General features: G+C 62.7%; 1 protein-coding gene across 3 annotated transcripts; it reads left to right on the top strand.

Annotated features, from left to right (window-relative positions):
* The first annotated feature begins 493 nt into the window (after positions 1-493).
* ZNF513 (zinc finger protein 513) lies at positions 494-21,292 on the top strand. 3 transcript variants are annotated; one of them, XM_074991593.1, is made up of 4 exons: positions 494-597; positions 7,507-7,663; positions 18,900-19,490; positions 19,913-21,292. In XM_074991593.1, exons 2-4 carry the CDS (start codon positions 7,639-7,641, stop codon positions 20,644-20,646), a joined length of 1,350 nt encoding a protein of 449 aa, XP_074847694.1. In that variant the 5' UTR covers positions 494-597; positions 7,507-7,638; the 3' UTR covers positions 20,647-21,292. The 3 variants fall into 3 exon arrangements, with proteins under 3 accessions (XP_074847694.1, XP_074847693.1, XP_074847695.1); XM_074991592.1 differs by having other exon boundaries at positions 499-597; positions 7,535-7,663; XM_074991594.1 differs by having other exon boundaries at positions 523-597; positions 7,504-7,663.
* Positions 21,293-21,294: the final 2 nt, after the last annotated feature.

Raw genomic sequence — 21,294 nt, 5'->3', positions numbered from 1 at the left:
GACACCCCTGAACCCCCAGGCCTCCCCTGCCAGTGACACCCCTGCACTCCCCAGGGCTCCCCTCCCCCACTCTGCCAGTGACACCCCTGCACTCCCCAGGGCTCCCCCCACTCTGCCAGTGACACCCCTGCACCCCCAGGGCTCCCCCCACTCTGCAAGTGACACCCCTGCACTCCCCAGGGCTCCCCTCCCCCACTCTGCCAGTGACACCCCTGCACCCCCAGGGCTCCCCCCTCCCCTCCCCTGCCAGTGACACCCCTGCACCCTCCCGGGCTCCCTTCCTCTCCCAGTGACACCCTTGAACCCCCAGGGCTCCCCCCTCCCCTACTCTGCCAGTGACACCCCTGAACCCCCCCCAGGGCTCCCGCTCCCCCTCCCCCCGCCGGGCACGGAACCGCCGGGTCGCGGAGCGATGACGTAGTAACGCCGCTCCCGCGTTCCCAGGCCCCCGGGCTCCCAGCGGCCTCCGCGACCGGAAGCGGAAGTGAGGCCGTCGGAACCGGCCGCCCGGAGCCCATGAGCGGCGCGGAGCCGGCGCCGGGCTGGAGCCGAACACGATGCCCCGGCGGAAGCAGCGACACCCGCAGCCCGTGAAAGGTGGGAGCGCTACAGGGGCGGGGTCACGCGGGGGTCACGGGGTGGGGAGGGCGCTATAAGGGCGGGGTCGCAGAGCGGGGGGGCAGTGCAGGGGGTGGGTCACGGGGGGTTGCCGGTCGTAGGGCGGGGGGGCAGTACAGGGGGCGGGGTCACGGGGGGGTTGCCGGTCGCAGGGCGGGGGGGCAGTGCAGGGGCGGGGTCACGGGGGGGTTGCCGGTCGCAGGGCGGGGGGGCAGTGCAGGGGCGGGGTCACGGGGGGGTTGCCGGTCGCAGGGCGGGGGGGCAGTGCAGGGGGTGGGTCACGGGGGGTTGCCGGTCGCAGGGCGGGGGGGCAGTGCAGGGGCGGGGTCACGGGGGGGTTGCCGGTCGCAGGGCGGGGGGGCAGTGCAGGGGCGGGGTCACGGGGGGGTTGCCGGTCGCAGGGCGGGGGGCAGTGCAGGGGGTGGGTCACGGGGGGTTGCCGGTCGCAGGGCGGGGGGGCAGTGCAGGGGCGGGGTCACGGGGGGGTTGCCGGTCGCAGGGCGGGGGGGCAGTGCAGGGGGTGGGTCACGGGGGGTTGCCGGTCGCAGGGCTGGGGGGGCAGTGCAGGGGGTGGGTCACGGGGGGTTGCCGGTCGCAGGGCGGGGGGCAGTGCAGGGGGCGGGTCACGGGGGGTTGCCGGTCACAGAGCGGGGGAGCAGTGCAGGGGGCGGGGTCACGGGGGGGTTGCCGGTCGCAGGGCGGGGGGGCAGTGCAGGGGGTGGGTCACGGGGGGTTGCCGGTCGCAGGGCTGGGGGGCAGTACAGGGGGCGGGGTCACGGGGGGGTTGCCGGTCGCAGGGCGGGGGGGCAGTGCAGGGGGTGGGTCACGGGGGGTTGCCGGTCGCAGGGCTGGGGGGGCAGTACAGGGGGTGGGTCACGGGGGGTTGCCGGTCGCAGGGCGGGGGGGCAGTGCAGGGGGTGGGTCACGGGGGGTTGCCGGTCGCAGGGCGGGGGGGCAGTACAGGGGGCGGGGTCACGGGGGGGTTGCCGGTCGCAGGGCGGGGGGGCAGTGCAGGGGGTGGGTCACGGGGGGTTGCCGGTCGCAGGGCGGGGGGGCAGTGCAGGGGCGGGGTCACGGGGGGGTTGCCGGTCGCAGGGCGGGGGGGCAGTGCAGGGGCGGGGTCACGGGGGGGTTGCCGGTCGCAGGGCGGGGGGCAGTACAGGGGGCGGGGTCACGGGGGGGTTGCCGGTCGCAGGGCGGGGGGCAGTGCAGGGGGTGGGTCACGGGGGGGTTGCCGGTCGCAGGGCGGGGGGCAGTGCAGGGGGTGGGTCACGGGGGGTTGCCGGTCGCAGGGCTGGGGGGGCAGTGCAGGGGGTGGGTCACGGGGGGGTTGCCGGTCGCAGGGCGGGGGGGCAGTGCAGGGGGTGGGTCACGGGGGGTTGCCGGTCGCAGGGCTGGGGGGGCAGTGCAGGGGGTGGGTCACGGGGGGTTGCCGGTCGCAGGGCGGGGGGCAGTGCAGGGGGCGGGTCACGGGGGGTTGCCGGTCGCAGAGCGGGGGAGCAGTGCAGGGGGCGGGGTCACGGGGGGGTTGCCGGTCGCAGGGCGGGGGGGCAGTGCAGGGGGTGGGTCACGGGGGGTTGCCGGTCGCAGGGCTGGGGGGCAGTGCAGGGGGTGGGTCACGGGGGGGTTGCCGGTCGCAGGGCGGGGGGGCAGTACAGGGGGCGGGGTCACGGGGGGGTTGCCGGTCGCAGGGTGGGGGGGCAGTGCAGGGGGTGGGTCACGGGGGGTTGCCGGTCGCAGGGCTGGGGGGGCAGTACAGGGGGTGGGTCACGGGGGGTTGCCGGTCGCAGGGCGGGGGGGCAGTACAGGGGGCGGGGTCACGGGGGGGTTGCCGGTCGCAGGGCGGGGGGGCAGTACAGGGGGCGGGTCACGGGGGGGTTGCCGGTCGCAGGGCGGGGGGGCAGTGCAGGGGGCGGGGTCACGGGGGGTTGCCGGTCGCAGGGCGGGGGGGCAGTGCAGGGGTGGGTCACGGGGGGGTTGCCGGTCGCAGGGCGGGGGGGCAGTGCAGGGGTGGGTCACGGGGGGGTTGCCGGTCGCAGGGCGGGGGGGCAGTGCAGGGGGCGGGGTCACGGGGGGGTTGCCGGTCGCAGGGCGGGGGGGCAGTACAGGGGCGGGGTCACGGGGGGGTTGCCGGTCGCAGGGCGGGGGGGCAGTGCAGGGGGCGGGGTCACGGGGGGTTGCCGGTCGCAGGGCGGGGGGGCAGTACAGGGGCGGGGTCACGGGGGGGTTGCCGGTCGCAGGGCTGGGGGGGGAGTGCAGGGGGTGGGTCACGGGGGGGGTTGCCGGTCGCAGGGCGGGGGGGCAGTGCAGGGGGTGGGTCACGGGGGGTTGCCGGTCGCAGGGCGGGGGGCAGTGCAGGGGGTGGGTCACGGGGGGTTGCCGGTCGCAGGGCGGGGGGGCAGTGCAGGGGTGGGTCACGGCGGGGGTTGCCGGTCGCAGGGCGGGGGGGCAGTGCAGGGGGTGGGTCACGGGGGGGTTGCCGGTCGCAGGGCGGGGGGCAGTGCAGGGGGCGGGTCACGGGGGGTTGCCGGTCACAGAGCGGGGGGGCAGTGCAGGGGGCGGGTCACGGGGGGGTTGCCGGTCACAGAGGGGGGGGGCAGTGCAGGGGGTGGGTCACGGGGGGGTTGCCGGTCGCAGGGCGGGGGGGCAGTGCAGGGGTGGGTCACGGGGGGTTGCCGGTCGCAGGGCGGGGGGGCAGTACAGGGGGTGGGTCACGGGGGGGTTGCCGGTCGCAGGGCGGGGGGGCAGTACAGGGGGTGGGTCACGGGGGGGTTGCCGGTCGCAGGGCGGGGGGGCAGTGCAGGGGTGGGTCACGGGGGGTTGCCGGTCGCAGGGCGGGGGAGCAGTGCAGGGGGCGGGGTCACGGGGGGTTGCCGGTCGCAGGGCGGGGGAGCAGTACAGGGGACGGGGTCACGGGGGGTTGCCGGTCGCAGGGCGGGGGAGCAGTGCAGGGGGCGGGGTCACGGGGGTGTTGCCGGTCGCAGGGCGGGGGGGCAGTTCAGGGGGCGGGTCACGGGGGGGTTGCCGGTCGCAGGGCGGGGGGGCAGTACAGGGGGTGGGTCACGGGGGGGTTGCCGGTCGCAGGGCGGGGGGGCAGTGCAGGGGTGGGTCACGGGGGGTTGCCGGTCGCAGGGCGGGGGAGCAGTGCAGGGGGCGGGGTCACGGGGGGTTGCCGGTCGCAGGGCGGGGGAGCAGTGCAGGGGGCGGGGTCACGGGGGGGTTGCCGGTCGCAGGGCGGGGGGGCAGTGCAGGGGGCGGGGTCACGGGGGGGTTGCCGGTCGCAGGGCGGGGGAGCAGTGCAGGGGGCGGGGTCACGGGGGGGTTGCCGGTCGCAGGGCGGGGGAGCAGTGCAGGGGGCGGGTCACGGGGGGGTTGCCGGTCGCAGGGCGGGGGGGCAGTGCAGGGGGCGGGTCACGGGGGGGTTGCCGGTCGCAGGGCGGGGGGGCAGTGCAGGGGGCGGGGTCACGGGGGGGTTGCCGGTCGCAGGGCGGGGGGGCAGTGCAGGGGCGGGGTCACGGGGGGTTGCCGGTCGCAGGGCGGGGGGGCAGTGCAGGGGCGGGGTCACGGGGGGTTGCCGGTTACAGAGCGGGGGGCAGTGCAGGGGTGGGTCACGGGGGGGTTGCCGGTCGCAGGGCGGGGGGGCAGTGCAGGGGTGGGTCACGGGGGGGTTGCCGGTCGCAGGGCGGGGGGGCAGTGCAGGGGGTGGGTCAAGGGGGGTTGCCGGTCGCAGGGCAGGGGGGGGCAGTACAGGGGCGGGGTCACGGGGGGTTGCCGGTCGCAGGGCGGGGGGCAGTACAGGGGCTGGGTCACGGGGGGTTGCCGGTTGCAGGGCGGGGGGGCAGTACAGGGGCTGGGTCACGGGGGGTTGCCGGTCGCAGGGCGGGGGGGCAGTACAGGGGCGGGGTCACGGGGGGTTGCCGGTCACAGAGCGGGGGGGCAGTGCAGGGGGTGGGTCACGGGGGGTTGCCGGTTACAGAGCCAGGGGCAGTACACGGGGTGGGTCACGGGGGGCGTTGCCGGTCGCAGGGCGGGGGGGCAGTACACAGGGTGGGTCACGGGGGGCGTTGCCGGTCGCAGGGCGGGGGGGCAGTACACAGGGTGGGTCACGGGGGGGGTTGCCGGTCACAGGGCAGGGGGGCAGTACACGGGGTGGGTCACGGGGGGGGGTTCCTGGTCGCAGGGCGGGGGGGCAGTACACGGGGTGGGTCACAGGGGGGGGGGGCACTACTGGGGGTGGGTCACGGGGGGGGGGTTGCCGGTCGCGGGGGCACTACAGGGGGTGGGTCACGGGGGGGTTGCCGGTCGCAGGGCGGAGGGGCAGTACACGGGGTGGGTCACGGGGGGGGGTTGCTGGTCGCAGGGCGGGGGGGCAGTACATGGGGTGGGTCACGGGGGGGGGGGGGTTTGCCGGTCACAGGGCAGGGGGGCAGTACGCGGGGTGGGTCATGGGGGGGTTGCCGGTCGCAGGGCGGGGGGGCAGTACAGGGGGCGGGTCACGGGGGGTTGCCGGTCGCAGGGCGGAGGGTGTGATGGGGTTCAGGGGTCCCCCTGCACTGCACCCCGTCCGCTGGCAGGAGTGACTCTCACTCAGCAGGTACAACAGAAGGTTTATTAGGCAACAGATGTCCAGTTTCTCACAGAAGCGACAGCACAGAAGCCAGAGACAGTCCTTCCAACCTGTCCTGGGGAGAAGACCCCGAGGGGTGCCCCTCTGGGGTGTAGCTTCCCCCCTCCTCAGGCTGGCTGCCTCCCAGCTCTCCCTTTTCCTAGCCTCTAACTGCCACCCCCGATTCAAAACTCAGCTCAGCTCAGCTCCTCCCTGCTCTTTGTTCAGGCAGAGGTGTTACCTGCCGGTTGTAGCCCCAGGGTCATCCTTAGCCACTGGGAGCTGCTGCTTGCCTCAGACATCCAGCCTGACTCACACATGCACCCCCCCCACTCCATCACATCACTACACGGGGTGGGTCACGGGGAGCATTGCTGGTCACAGGGCAGGGGGGCACTACAGGGGCTGGGTCAAGGGGGGGTTGCTGGTCGCAGGGTGGAGGGGCAGTACACGGGGTGGGTCACGGGGGGGTTGCTGGTCACAGGGCGGAGGGGCACTACAGGGGGTGGATCACGGGGGGGTTGCTGGTCGCAGGACGGGGGGTCACTACTGGGGGTAGGTCACGGGGGCGTTGCTGGTCAGGGCGGAGGGGCAGTACACGGGGTGGGTCACGGGGGGGTTGCTGGTCGCAGGGCGGAGGGGCAGTACACGGGGTGGGTCATGGGGGCGTTGCTGGTCACAGGGCAGGGGGGCACTACAGGGGCTGGGTCACGGGGGGGTTGCTGGTCAGGGCGGAGGGGCAGTACACGGGGTGGGTCACAGGGGGGGTTGCTGGTCGCAGGACGGGGGGTCACTACTGGGGGTGGGTCACGGGGGGGTTGCTGGTCACAGGGCAGGGGGGCAGTACAGGGGGTGGATCACGGGGGGGTTGCTGGTCGCAGGGCGGAGGGGCAGTACACGGGGTGGGTCACGGGGGGGTTGCTGGTCGCAGGGCGGGGGGTCACTACTGGGGGTAGGTCACGGGGGGGTTGCTGGTCGCAGGGCGGAGGGGCAGTACACGGGGTGGGTCATGGGGGCGTTGCTGGTCACAGGGCAGGGGGGCACTACAGGGGCTGGGTCACGGGGGGGTTGCTGGTCAGGGCGGAGGGGCAGTACACGGGGTGGGTCACAGGGGGGGTTGCCGGTCACAGGGCGGGGGTACTACAGGGGGTGGGTCACGGGGGGTTGCTGGTCACAGGGCAGGGGGGCAGGCACTGCAGGGACTGGGTCTTGGAGGTTGCGGTTGCTGGCCACGAGGCCCTGTGAGGGCACCGTTCTTGTCCCTCCTGCATGCAGAGGGTGGCCCTGGCGTCTTTCCCCCTGGGAGGCCTTTAGGACAGAGCTGGCTAGGAAAATGTGTGGGAACAGCAGAGCCCAAGGTCTGACTGCAGCACGACTTGAGAGGGCTGGTTCTGTGTTGGGAGCCAGACTGTGCTCTGCCACAGCCTCCCTTTGTGGCCTTGGGTGAGTTGCTCTGGGTCTCCATTCCCCGCCAGCGCCGTAGGAGTGAGCGGGCGAAGGCTGAACTGCTGGCGCAGCTCTGAGGCGGCTGGCATTGGAGCAGGTCCACTTGCTGTGCAGCGTGGCAAGAGTTTCACATTCGGCGGTTCAAACAAGCTGGCACGTTCGCTCCCTTACCGCCGTGCTGCGCTCGCGCTGCCCTTCGCTGCACTGACAACACCTGGCAAAATGAAAGCTAATCCTGTCGCCTGAGCCGCCCGCTTCCCTGCAGAGGCGTGGGGACAGCGCTTGCGGGTGTCCCATCCTGTTGCAACCACCTGGCCCGTGGTGGCAGCGAGTGGTGACCATTGCGTGGCTTCTGCCCAAAGAGTGGCCTTTGGGCACTGGTGTGCTCCGTCCTGTGGGCCTGGCTGGGCTTCTGGCTCCTCCCTCAGGGCTCTATGCGCTTCTGTAATCAGCATGGCTCTAGTTTGTTCTTCCCGCAGAAGCGGAGCACAGTCCCTGCCGCAGGGAAAGGGAAGCGCCTGGGTGTGTGTTGCTGAGACCCCAGCTTGCCCCAGTGTTGCCTAGCGCCTGGGCCATGGAGGCGTGAGCAGGGGCTTTGGGAGTGATGGCTACGCATGCCCTGTGTTGCACAATGGGGAGACCAGGAGAGCATTTCACAGGCAGCTGGTAGCACGTGGCGGACTCTCCCTGGACACGCTGCAGAAGCCGTGGCTGGGCCCAGCCCTGGCTGCCGGTTGCTCGTGGTGACACCCATTCCATGCTTGCGCAGCAGCAAGGAGGAGAGCTGGGTGCTCAAGTCTTTGCCTGTGGTAGCACGTTTCCTTGTGCCCCAGCAGTAACGGGCTGGCGCTCCGTGTGTTGCAGTGGACACTGAAGACCCTCTGGAGGAGGCGGGCAGGGGCCTGGTGCTGCAGAGGGGCCTGCTGCTGGAACAGGACCTGGAGTTTGAGGACAGCAGCGACAGGCTCATGGGCTTTGAGAAGGACTCAGAAGGTTTGTCCGGGGGTTGCATGTGTTTTCCAGAGGGACCCTGGAGGCCTGTGGTGAAAGTTCCTTTTTTGGATCTGAGCGACAGCTGCTCTCTGGCAGAGCCCAGTGCAGGGCCTGCGCTCAGGAGTGGCCAACTGGCCTGCCCTGGAAGGCTGGTGATCCTCTTGTCTGACCCGGTGTGGCTGCTCTTATGACTGAGAAGCCTCTGCCTGCGCTTGCCAGTGACTGCTGCTCGGGCTCTGGGGCAGCTGCAGTTGTGAAGCTTTGTCCCGAGCTGCCAGCGACCGTAGGGAGCACTGCCTGCAGGACCCAGCACCCCTCAGAGGTTTAGGATGGGGAGAGGCTGAGGGGAGCATGTGGCTCACCCTCCCTTGGCTGCACTGAATTGTATCTGCTTTCCTGCTGCCCAGGTGTAACCTCAGACCAATGGGGAGGCAGGGCTGACACATGCCAAGGCAGCTGGGAGTTGAATGGGGGTGTCAGACCCCCCCACGCTCTGCTTTCCTAAGTCAGGCCAGCTCCCATCCCTGGGCACTGGTGGCATGTGGAACTGGGGTGGGGGTCCCACGCCGGTGGGGATGAGCAGGTCCTGTTGGACAAGCACCTCCCAGCCGACCTCTGTGCAGAGGCTCTGTGATGGTGCCTTCTGAGCCAGGCAGTGCCCAAGGCAGACCTGCTTGCTTCTCTATGAAGTGGGTTGGGTGGGGTTGAGCTGAGCTGCCTGCTCTCCAGCAGGGTCTGTGTTTGTCCATGTAAAACGCAAAAGCAAGTCCAGAGAGAGAGAGACCATGAGAGAGCCTTGATGAAGCCAAGAAACGAGACCCCTCCAGTCACCATGCCCATAAGTTGTGATGGCCCGTAACGAGGGAGAGGGTCAGGTGAGACTGCAGGGCCTTGCCTTCTTCCGCACGCCAGGTGGAGAGTTCACTAGACAGGGCTGCTGCAGGTCATGTGGAGTCCAGTAGCTAAGCTGGGAGCATACTGGAGGAGCAGCCCCAGAAGGGACAGACCTTGAAGATCTGAGTTCTCTTTCTGCCAGGTGGGGGCAGGCAGTGACCTTGGGAGGTTTTCTCCCCTAGCATGTGTTTGCTGCGCTTGTGCGGTGACCCAGGGTCAGCCCCATGGAAGTCCAGCAGATCAGTGCAGAAAAGCCAGCAGAAGCCATCCAGCCTTGGAACCCTCTCGGTAAAGGAAGACTGGCTGAGATCCAGGGCCCCGGGAATAAGCACAGCAGATGGGCCCAGGAGGTGCTTAGTCAGCCTGTGTTTGGATGGGATATGGTGGATGAGGCAGGGGCTCATGTAGTGATTTAGGAGGATAAACAAATAGCAGACAGCTGCCACGTTTCCTGTGTGCTGAGTGCATGCAGACCACGGCCATGTGCATGCCTGGGGGCAGTCAGGGGTCCAGGACGTTCCCGCTCTGTATTTTCAACAGGTCAAGCACGAGGCACTTCACAGACTAGATTTACCTCTGAGCTGTCCCAAGGGCTGTGCTGTTCGGGGCCAGTGCAGGGTCGGAGTCCACAGCCAATGGTGCAGTAGAGCCAGGACAAAGCTTTTGCGCTGCGGGGGCCTAGCTAAGGAGCAGAATTCCAGAAGGGATCATGGGAATGTGACCTGTGCCAAGTCGTCCTCTCAGACAGGCCTCCTCTCCCCCCACCTCCACCTCTCTTCAAAGCAGGGTTCTGGTGCAGAAAGGAGAGACCCAGCGAGGGCAGCTGGAGCTGTTGAGCTGGTGCCATGTGTGGCTGTATAAACCTGTGGGTGGCAGGCAGATTCCTGACTCTTCGGGCTGCAGCGCCTAGCTACACCTTTAACGTGTGCGTTAAGTGAAGTTCATGCGTCACACAGAAAATCCTGGCAGGCACCCGTGGGATCCTTCAGTTTCAACAGGCTCTGTGGGGAACGCTGTCAAAGGCAGGGTCTTGCACAGCCCTGGCGAGAACATTGTCCTGCGCACAGGCAGAGGAGCTGCCCTGGAAAGCAGGGACTCAGGAAAGGTCTTGTGGGCCCTGCTGGAATGTGTCCATTCCCAAGGCCCTGGCTGCAGGGAAAAGGCTAAAAGTGCTCCTTGGAGGTCTCGGCAGACGGACGGCGTTGCCTGTGTGTCGTGTTACTGAAACCAGCCCTGGGCGCAGCATCCATGCGGCAAGCTGGAGGTGGAGGGATGAGAAAGGGTTCTAGGAAGGGCCACGAGAGTGATCTGAGATCTGGAGAACCTGCTTTGTAGTGAGACTAAAGAGCTCAGTACACCTGAGCTCAGTGTACTGAGCTCAACAAAGGGACAGGGAAAGTGACGAGAGTGTGATCTGGAGGGAGCTGCCTGGGGAAGAGATTCTGCTCGCAGACAGCTCCTTAGTCTAGCAGACAACGGCAGTGGGAAGCCAGCACCTGGCAGCTGAGACCAGGGAAGTTTGGACTGGAAATGAGGCGCAGGTGTTTGCAAGAGATGGGGTGAACCCTGGCACGCCTGCCTGGGCTGTGGTAAGTTCTCCAGCCCTGGGAGACGTTACAAGACTGGGCACTCTGGTTGTTGATCTGCTCTGGCTCAGGTAGTGGTTCTGGGCTTGATGCAGGAGTCCCCGGGGAGGGTCTCTGGCCTGTTGTGAAGCTGGTAGCCCCAGATGGTTGCAGTGGTCTGAGATCTCTGAGCTCCAGGCAGCAGAGTAATGCTGGTGGACGAGTCTTCGTTGGCCCAATGGTGAAGGTCTGTGCAGACCTCGTTTAGGCCAGTGCCCTGGGAGATTGTGTCGCTGTGACTAGGGCAGGGGGCCGGTAGACAGGCTGTTGTCTTCTCTTCTCGACACTGTTGCTGACCTGCTACAAGTCCTGTGCTCAGTGCCTCCCTGTCCCTGTCCCTGTCCATAGAGAGGACAGTGGCCCTGACCTCTGCAGAGCTTGTGGAGGTCTTTGGGGCAGAGTGAAATGATGCTACAAAGGTTTGTACTGGTTAGCCCTGCAGAGGCTGCGTGGACGTGCAGTGGGGCTTGCGCTGCATGTCAGTCTGACCACTGACCCTGCCCATTGCTCCGTCTCCACCTGAGCATGCAGCCGTGTGCTCTTAATGGGGAGCCTGGCTGGATCCGAGGCTCAGCTTGTCATTCCCCAGTGCTATCCAGGCTCCCCGTGCGTGTGGTAGGAGAGAGCCTGGCTGCATGGCACCGGCAGGAGGGCTGAGCCTGCCATACCATCAGTGCAGAAGCCTTGGCAGGGTTCTCCCGAGCTGGTCATGCCGAGGCCTGTGCTGCCACAGAGCTCCCGTCAGTCTCCTCTGGGCAGGGCCCTAGAGCTGTGCAAGTGGGCCAGTGTTCTCCAGCATGCTCCTTTTCCCTGGTGCATAGCTCCCTGCAGCACACGGGCTGTTCCTGCAGGGTCACGGAGCATGCCGGGCTCTTGCAGAGCTCGGAGATTGGAAAGTGCCATCGTTACCCTGCATCCTGAGCTCCTGCCTCAGGCTGCAGGTCAGGCTGAACCCCATGGGCTTGCCTCTGGCACACAACTCCGGCAGCCCTAGAGCCAAGCACGTACACGTCCGCCAGGGTCTGACCTAACGATGGCCCAGGCCCAGAATGCACTGCAGCCCATGGGGTGGTTCCACTGGTGCATCCTGCAGAGAGCGCATAGTCCATGCGGGTCAGAGTCGGGAGCCAAGTCCTCTGCAGGACACGTGCCTGACCCTAGATGTGGGGTTGGGCTTTGATGGGATTAACCAGCCCAGTGCAGCAAACAGTTCTGATGGCTCGAAGTGTTAGACCTCTGCCCACTTTGTCATTTGTCCATGCAGCCCCCCTTCATTCAGGGGCCCGCTGTGCTTCAGAGCCTGGCCATGGGGCAGGCTGACGCTCTGCTAGGTGCTGCACAACCGGAGCACCCTGTGCCAAGGAGCTGGCTGCCCAAGACAAGCAGCGGGCACGGACAGCAGAGCTGACAAGGGGAGCAGGGTGACGGTGAGGGCAGTGCAGTGGGTTCAGCCCACCACCAGACTAGCCTTCGCTCAGCTTCTGTAAGACTCATGGCAGAGGAGGGTGGTGAGTTTGCAGGAGCACCCAAACCCTCCTGCTGCCCCGGCATATGGGATGGGCCAAGGCGGAAGTGCGGTAGAAGCAGCCAGGTGTGGTGTACAGGTAGAGCTGAGAGTCGTTGGCATGGCGATGGCAGCTCACCCTGTTTGCAGATGAGCTTAACCAGAGGTAAACTGTAAGGCAGAGGAGACAGGGAGCAAGGACAGAGCCCTGTGGCGTCCCACAGAAAAGAAAGGGGGTCCCCCGGAGGACGTGCCGAAGGAGCCGGTCATGGAAACCAAGCTGAGATCTGGCTTCAGGAGGCCACCGCTACCCAAGGCTGCGAAGTGGTCAGGGAAGGTGAAGAGGCAGTCCCAGTTCTGAGCTGGGGCGAAGAGCAGGAGCAGCGTATGAACCAGGTCAGAGTGGAACTGCAGAACTCCAGCCGGGATGTAGGACGGGATGGTGGGAATGGAAGCCGGGGGCAGAGCAATGGTCCATGTAGCATGATAGCCTGTCACCTGATAGCAGCCAGTGCTACCTGCCTTGTTCTGCCCATTCCCTGGGGACCAGTGACCAGGTCATCTATCCCCTGGCCTTCAGTCCCAGTTGGTCAGGGACTAACTGGGGGTGGGGGTCCTGTGCCAAAACACCAGCAGTTCTGCATGAAGTATCTCAAAATTCTGCATGTTTATTGAAGTAAGTCTAATCATGTCCATTTCAGTTACGTTGGTTTTAGTTCAAAATACCTCTCAGCAGCATGGCTGCCGATCCAGACCACTCAGAAGATTCAGGATGTGTTCTTTGCCAGCTTTCTTTTTAAGCAGATTAATGGAAACCTCTGAATACCTCATTTAAACTCTAGTGCGACATGTGTCCCACATATCTCCCAAGTGCAAAGGCCTGTGGGAGTCGGGTGACAGGAGCTGAGGGCGAGGGGAGCCTGGCCATGACTCTGGAAGGTTGCTGGGTGTGGGTGGAGGAAATATGGAACAGGGTTTTTTTGTTTTTTTTTTTGGGGGGGGGGCCTGTGTGGAAGAGGGGGCACCTCTCCCATGCAGACCCTTGGCTGACCCCAGCGTCTGCTAATCAGGCCCAGCTGCCCTGTCCACAGGACCTTGCACCCTCATTCAGCCTCCCCTTATCTGTCCCCCTCTGCTTGCCCCCCCCCCCCCACCATTCCCATGTGTTTCTGCCATCCCACTCCACTCTCACTCAGTGCTTGTCACCCCACTAGCTCCTGTGCCCCTGCCAAAGTCTGGCCCGCCCCAGCCTGTCTGCATCCCAGTCACCCCAAGTTCTCCACTGTCTGTCCCTGCCATGTGCGTCCTCCCCTGGCTTCACAGGCCGGGCACTGTCCTCCCTTGCTGTGGCTCACTCCTGCAGCCCAGAGCCACCTGCTCTCGGTTCTGGTACCGCAGCAGCCTGGGGCAGGCAAAAGGTGTGATGCAGCAGACTGTGTGGGAGGAAGGCAGGGGCTAAGCATACTCCCAAGACACCACCACAAGCAGCTCCGTCCCTGACCAGCTTGGGTCAGCACCAGTGAGGGACCCCTGGTGCAGGAACTTACCATGTTCCTTGATGAGCCCGGGAGACACAGGGCAGGGGGGACAGACAGTGGAGCACAGGGGGCAACTGGGATTGAGCAGGACTGAGGGCTGTAGGAAGTGGTGGGGTGATGCACATTGACCCATGTGCTGAATGAGCAGGGGGGAGCAGGAGCAGGGGTAGCTGAATGAGGGTGCAAGGCCCTGAGCCTTTGAGCCTTGCCAGAGCTGGGCCCTTGCCAAGGGGTGACCCTCCTGTGGGCACTCAGTATGAAGGCACAGCCCCCTTGCCCCTGCTCAGCCTGACTTAATGGCTGCTCACAGAAACTCCCCTTGGAGAGGTGAATACCTTGCCCTCAGGGCAAACTTTGGGGTCTCCCTGCAGTTTCATGGAGTGGAGGTCCTGCCTAGACAGGCACATTCGGTAGGAACACATTCACTTGCTACCTGAGTCATAAGAACATAAGAATGGCCATACTGGGTCAGACCAAAGGTCCATCCAGCCCAGTATCCTGTCTGCCGACGGTGGCCAAGGCCAGGTGCTCCAGAGAAGGAGAACAGAAGACAATGATCAAGTGATTTATCTCCTGCCATCCATCTCCTGCCCTTGTTCTGAAGGCCAGGGCACCATACTTTACCCCTGGCTAATAGCCATTTATGGACCTAACCTGCAAAAATTTATCGTGCTCTTTTTTAAACCCTATTAGAGTCCTGGCCTTCACAGCCTCCTCCGGCAAGGAGTTCCACAGGTTGACTGTGCGCTGTGTGAAGAAAAATTTCCTTTTATTAGTTTTGAACCTACTACCCATCAATTTCATTTGGTGTCCCCTAGTTCTTGTATTATGGGAAAAGGTAAATTATATTCACTTTCTCCACACCATTCATGATTTTATATACCTCTATCATATCGCCCCTCAATCACCTCTTTTCCAAAGTGCCAGTCTCTCTAGCCTCTCCCCACATGGGACCCGTTCCAAACCCCTAATCATCTTTGTTGCCCTTTTCTAACGCCAACATATCTTTTTTGAGGTGAGGAGACCACATCTGCATGCAGTACTCAAGATGTGGGCGTACCATAGTTTTATATAGGGGAAGTATGATATCTTTTGTCTTATTATCGATCCCTTTTTTAATAATTCCTAACATCCTATTTGCCTTACTAACTGCCGCTGCACACTACGTGGATGTCTTCAGAGAACTATCCACTATAACTCCAAGATCCCTTTCCTGATCTGTCATAGCTAAATTTGACCCCATCATGTTGTACGTGTAATTTGGGTTATTTTTGCCAATGTGCATTACCTTACACTTACCCACATTAAATTTCATTTGCCATTTTGCTGCCCAATCACTCAGTTTGCTGAGATCTTTTTGTAGTTCTTCACAATCCCTTTTGCTTTTGACTGTCCTGAACAACTTGGTGTCATCTGCAAACTTTGCCACCTCACTGCTTACCTCATTTTCTAGATCATTGATGAACAAGTTGAACAGGATCGGTCCCAGGACTGACCCCTGGGGAACACCACTAGTTACCCTCCTCCATTGTGAAAATTTACCATTTATTCCAACCCTTTGTTTTCTGTCTTTTAACCAATTCCCGATCCATGAAAGGATCTTTCCTCCTATCCCATGACCGCCTAATTTACATAAAAGCCTTTGGTGTGGGACCGTGTCAAAGGCTTTCTGGAAATCTAGGTATATTATATCCACTGGGTGCCCCTTGTCCGCATGTTTATTAACCCCTTCAAAGAATTCTAATAGATTAGTTAGACACGACTTCCCTCTGCAGAAACCACACTGACTTTTGCCCAACAATTCATGCTCTTCTACATGCCTTGCAATTTTATTCTTTACTATTGTTTCTACTAATTTGCCTGGTACTGATGTTAGACTCATCGGTCTATAATTGCCAAAGGGGGAGGCACTCATGGGTGGGGGTGCCTGTACTAGGGCCAGTGCTGTGTGACAGCCCTCGCTGAGCTGGGAAAGGGGTACGTGCTGAGGTGGCATGGCTGATTCTAACAACCTCGAGTAGTTTGTATCATAGAACAGTAGAGCTGCAAGAGACCTAAAAAAAGCCATTGAGTGCAGCCCCCTGCCCTAGGCAGGACCAAACCCATTAGATCAGCCCAGCCAGTGCTTTGTCAAGGTGAGACTTAAACACCTCCAGGGATGGAGACTCCACTACTCCCCTGGACAGACCATTCCCGTGCTTCACCACCCTCCGAGTGAAAAAGTCTTTCCTAACCTGGACCTTCCCAACCGCAACTTGAGACCATTGTTCTGTGTTCTGCCATCCATGACCACTGTGAGCAGCCTCTCTCCAGCCTCTTTGCAACCTCCCTTCAGTAAGTTGAAGGTTGTTATCAAGTCCCCCCTCAGTCTTCTCTTCTGCAGACTAAACAGTCCCAATTCCCTCAACCTTTCTTCATAAGTCATATACTCCAGCCCCCGAATTATTTTGGTCACCCTCTGCTGGGCCCTCACCAGTGTCTCCACATCCTTCCTATAAATGGGAGCCCAGAACTGGACACAGTACTCCAGCTGCGGCCTCACCACAGCCCAATGCAGAGGAACAATCCCTTCTCTGGATCTACTGGCAACGCTCCTCGATGCAACCTAATATGCCATTAGCTTTCTTGGCTACAGCGGCACACTGTTGACTCATGTCCAGCTTCTCGTCCACTACAACTCCCAGGTCCTTTTCTGCATAACTGCTACTGAGCCAGTCGGACCCCAGCCTGTAACAATGCTTGGGATTCTTCCAGCCCAAGTGCAGGACTCCACCCTTGTCCTTATTGAACCTCATCAGAGTTCTTGGGGCCCAGTCTTCCAGTTTGTCTAAGTCAGTCTGGACCCTGTCCCTACCCTCCAGCGTATCTACCTCTCCCCCAGCTTAGTGTCATCCGCAAACTTGCTGAGGGTGCAATCCAACCCCTCATCCAGGTCATTGATAAATATGTTGAACAGAACAGGACCCAGAACCGAACCTTGGGGCACTCCACTGGAAACTGACCGCCATCCCCACATCGAGCCATTGATCACTACCCTCTGGGCCCGACCGTCTAGCCAGCTTTCTATCCATCTCACCGTCCATTTATCCAATCCACATTCCTTTAACTTGCTGACAAGAATATTGTGGGAGACCGTATCAAAAGCTGTGCTAAAGTCCAGATAAATCACATCCATTGATTTTCCCCTATCCACAGAGCCAGTTATCTCATCGTAGAAACTAATCAGATTGGTCAGGCACGACTTGCCCTTCATGAATCCAGGCTGACTATTCCTGATCACTCTCCCCTCCTCAAAATGACTTCCTTGAGGCGCTCCTCCATGATTTTTCTAGGGACTGATGTAAGACTGACCAGCCTGTAGTTCCCTGGATCATCCTCCTTCCCTTTTTTAAAGATGGGCACTACATTTGCCTTTTTCCAATCATCTGGGATCTCTCCCGATCTCCACAATTTTTCAAAGATAATGGCCAAGGGCTCGTCAATGACATATGCCAACTCCTTCAGAACCCTAGGATGAATTAGGTCCGGGCCCATCGATTTATGTACATTTAGCCTTCTTAGATAGCTCCTAACCTGTTCTTTCCCCACCAAAGGCTGTCCACCTTCATCCCACAATGCATCACTTATCTCATTAGTCCGGAAGCTGTCCTTGTCCATGAAGACAGAGGCAAAGAAAGCATTAAGTACTTCAGCTTTCCCTACATTATCTGTCACTGGGTTATCTCCTACGCCCTCTGTGATCACCTTCTTCTTGGTAACATGCCTGTAGAAGCTTTTCTTGTTATCGTTCGCATTCCTTGCAAATCGCAATTCCAGTTGCGCTTTCGCCTTCCTGATAACTGCCCTACATTCTCAAACTATACGTTTATACTCCTCCCTAGACATCTGTCCCAGTTTCCACTTTTTGTAAGCTCCCTTTTTGTGCCTAAGTTTTCCAAGGATTTCCTCATTAAGCCAGTCTGGTCTCCTACCATATTTACTTCTCTTGCTGTGCATCGGGACAGTTGCTTTCTGCGCTTTGAATAGGGCTTCCTTAAAATACTGCCAGTTTTCGTGGACTCCTTTTCCCTTCATGGTAGCATCCCAGGGGATTCTGCCCATCAGGTTCCTGAAGGAGTTAAAGTCTGCTTTTATGAAGTTCAAGGTGTGTAACTTGCTGCTGTCTTTCCTTCCTTTGGTCGGAATCCTGAAGTCTGCCATCTCATGATCAGTGCTTCCCAGGTTGTCCCCCACCTCTACCTTCCCTATTAGTTCCTCCCTTTTTGTAAGCAGCAGGTTGAGCCGCGCATGACCTCTGGTCGCTCTTTCAGCACTTGTACCAAGAAGTGATCCCCAACATTCTCCAGAAATTTCCTGGACTGCTTGTGTACCGCCATATTGGTCTCCCAACAGATGTCAGGGTAATTGAAGTCCCCCACGATAACGAGAGCCCGCGATCCGGAAGCTTTTCTCAGTTGTCCAAAAAAAGCTTCATCTACCTCATGATCCTGATTTGGCGGCCTGTAGCAGACACCAACCACCACATCTCCAGTGCTGCCTACACCACTAAGCTTGATCCATACATTCTCAACAGGCTGTTCTCCCTCCTGTGTACTGGAGTTCCAAGCAATCATCGTGCTCTCTTACATACAGTGCAACCCCTCCTCCTTTCTCCCTTGCCTGTTCTTCCTGACCAGTTTATACCCTTTCGTGGCAGCGCTCCAGTCATGCGAGTCATCCCACCAAGTCTCTGTTATTCCAATCAAGTCATAACTGAGCCAGGGCTTCTAATTCCTCCTGCTTGTTACTCAGGCTTCTGGCATTGGTGTACAAACACCTGAGATAATCAGTCGATCTCCCCACCCTCACTACTCGAATCAAGGGTCCACTTTTGCTGTACATTCCTCTTTGCACAGAGCTGCAGGGGAGCTCCCAGGAACGGGGGGACTGGGCAACAAAATGGCAGATGAAATTCAGTGGTGATAAATGCAAAGTAATGCCCATGGGAACACACAATCCCAAGCATATGTAGCACTAGATGGGCTCTAAATTAGCTGTTACCACTCAGGTGAGGGAGCGGGGAGTCCCTGGGGATCACTGTCTGAACACACCCGCTAGAAAGCTCAGACACTCAGGCCACCTTAGGAAAGGGACAGATAAGCTACACACGATCTCTTTGCCCCTCTGCCAATCTGCAGTACCCTACCCTGCGAGTCAGGCTGCCCCCCCCGGCCCCCAAAGATTTTGGCATTGGAAGAGGTGCAGCAGAGAAATGAGGAGGGCATAGGAAAGCTCCCAGCTGGAGAAGGGCGGGCAGGAGCGAGGTCGTGCAATTCATGGCAGGGCTGGAGAGCGCCAAGTGGCATTTTACTCCTCAGTGTGTAAGACGCAGGGGGTCACCCACCGAAGTTGAGAGGCAGCCCTGCTGGCAGGGGCGGAGGGCAGGGCAGGCCGGCTCCAGCCGCAGGTGTTAGAGCCAGGCTGCATAGGGGCACAGCTGGGTGCTCGGGGTGGGCACGGCCTGTGGGGCCGGCCAGGGGAACGCTGCACAGCAGCCTGGTTCTGCTCCTTCCCTCGGAACAGTCGGGGCCAGCCTGGCACAGAGCGGCCCCACTAATGGCTGACGGGGTTGTGGGGGTGCTTGGCCTTGTCTGGCTCCCAGGCTGACTGCTTCCCTCTCCCGCCTCTCCTCGCAGTGGCCTCCCTGGTGGGGAAGATCTCAATCCCGCCCTGCTCACTGAGCGACGACGACTGCGCCTCCAGCTACCAGCAGCTGAGTGTGGAGAGCGACCCAGAGGAGGGGAGGGAGCCTGGCCCTCCAGTCCCTGCTTGCCATCAGTGTGGCCTGCCGCTGGCTGGGCCCCTGGGCCAGAGCTGCCCGCGCTGTGCAGGCGCCGAGCAGGGCCAGGCCCAGCGCGTGGTCTACTCCTGTCAGCTCTGCCCCTTTGCCTCCCACTACTCCAGCCACCTCAAGCGCCACATGAAGACCCACAATGGCGAGAAGCCTTTCAAGTGCTCCCACTGCAACTATGCCTCAGCCCAGCTGGTGAACCTGACGCGGCACAAGCGCACGCACACAGGCGAGCGGCCCTACCGCTGCCAGGCCTGCAGCTTCGCCTGCAGCAGCCTGGGCAACCTGCGGCGCCACGAGCGCATCCACAGCCAGGACAAGCCCTTCCGGTGCAGTTCCTGCAACTACCGCTGCAACCAGAGCCGCAACCTCAAGCGCCACCTGCTGAGCCATCGGCAGGCCGAGGAGGGGCCGTGCTCCCAGGGCGAGGCCCAAGGTAAGGGGCCTGGGGGTGCAGAGCCCTAGCCGCTCCAGCAGCTTGCATGGTCACCCGCCTCCAGCGAGGCTGTGGGAGCAGCTCCTGCTCTGATGGGTCGAGTTGTCCCAGGGATGGAGGCCCAGGTGCTCGGGTGGTTACCTGGCCTGTGAGGCCAGCCCACTCCCCCCATGCTGGGCCCCAATCATGTGGTCAGGTCAGGCTCCCTCTGGGACCAGTCCTGCCCCCCAGCGCTCACGCGAGGTAGAGACTGGTGCGTTGCCTTCCGAGAAACACGCCGGCGCTTGCCATGGCCAGCGGCTAGAGCAACGGGGCATGTTGGGCCTGGGGCAGGGGGCTGCCCCCCCCGCCGGTTGGCTCTGCAGGTGACGGGAGGGGTCACTGGCCATGGCTCACCGCGCACACTCTACTCTGTCCTGCAGAGCCGCCGCTGCTGCCGGAGCTGAGCCTGCACGTGAGCAGCACGGGCAGCCCCCTCCTCCCCGGCTGCGCCCAGCTGCAGGGCGACGAAGCCGACGACCTGCCCGAGCTGCTCTTCCCCTTCACCTGCCATACGTGCGGGCTGGTGCTGGACGACGGCCTGGCCGAACAGCTCTGCAGCCGCTGCAGCCTGGCCGTGCTGAGCGCCGAGCCAGGCGCCAGCCCCCCCGAGAGCGGTGCCAAGGGGTTCGCCTGCCGCCTGTGCGCCTTCGCCACGCACTACCCCAACCACCTGGCCCGCCACATGAAGACGCACAGTGGTGAGAAGCCCTTTGCCTGCCCCCTCTGCCCGTACGCCTCCGCCCACCTGGACAACCTCAAACGGCACCAGCGCGTGCACACCGGGGAGCGGCCCTACAAGTGCCAGCTGTGTGACTACGCCTGCGGCAACCTGGCCAACCTCAAGCGCCACGGCCGCATCCACTCGGGCGACAAGCCCTTCCGCTGCGGCCTGTGCAGCTACCGCTGCAACCAGAGCATGAACCTCAAGCGCCACATGCTGCGCCACACCGGCGAGAAGCCCTTCGGCTGCCGCCACTGCCCCTACACCACCGGGCACTGGGACAACTACAAGCGCCACCAGAAGGTCCATGGCCCTGCCCTCGAGGCCTGGTCCGGCCCCCAGCCTGCCAGCGCCCGCGTGGCTCTGCCTCCTCCAGGGGCCTCCCTGCCCTAGGGCCTGAGACCACCACAGGGCGTGCAGCAGGGCCCAGCAGTGCTGGGGGTTCATTGCCCCCACCCCTACCACCACCAGGCACAGCTTAGCCCCAGCCTTGGGCCGTGAGCGCTGCCCCCAGCAGGCTCAGGAGGGTTCCAGGCCCCTGAGGCCTTCCCCTGCCTAAGGGGAGCAGCCCAGTGCTGCCTGGTTCCCTGGCTGGGCCAGACGCGCCTTGCCCCAGCTGTGCATAGGACATGGACGACAGCCCCCTCCTCTCATTGGGGTTGCCTCAGGCTGAGCTCCCAGCAGGGACTAGAGGGCTGTGGGTGACGCCCTCCTTCAGTTGGGGCTCAGGCCAAGCATCATCCAGGTTACTGGGCCCAGGAAGGCGGCACATGGGGTGTAGCTGCTGCTGTGGGCGGGGAGGCACCAGCCACTGCCCCCAGCCATACACATCTGGTCCTTGGAGCAGATCTGCCTGGATCAGCCCCAGCTTGGCAGTAGGGTTTCAGGGACTAGGAAGCCAGAAGGGTTGGGGGCATAGCTCTGCCAAGACAGACCTGCCCCATGGCCCCCCAGGCCTGGCCCCTGCCCCCCACCCCAGAGTCCCAGGGTGCACCGCAAGGCTGTGTAATTTATATTGCATATAAAAGCATTAAACAGTCC

The sequence above is a fragment of the Carettochelys insculpta genome, chromosome 3 (assembly GCF_033958435.1).
Source record: "Carettochelys insculpta isolate YL-2023 chromosome 3, ASM3395843v1, whole genome shotgun sequence".
NCBI classification, from domain to species: domain Eukaryota; kingdom Metazoa; phylum Chordata; order Testudines; family Carettochelyidae; genus Carettochelys; species Carettochelys insculpta.
This window is presented reverse-complemented; position numbering and strand designations above follow the sequence as displayed.

What these genes read in the sequence shown, in the direction of transcription:
- ZNF513 (XM_074991592.1), top strand. Translation starts at nt 558, where the DNA reads ATGCCCCGGCGGAAGCAGCGACACCCGCAGCCCGTGAAAG. An exon ending in ACACCCGCAGCCCGTGAAAG is followed by an intron (nt 598 to 7,534) that starts GTGGGAGCGCTA and finishes CGTGTGTTGCAG; the next exon opens with TGGACACTGAAGACCCTCTG. An exon ending in CTTTGAGAAGGACTCAGAAG is followed by an intron (nt 7,664 to 18,899) that starts GTTTGTCCGGGG and finishes CTCTCCTCGCAG; the next exon opens with TGGCCTCCCTGGTGGGGAAG.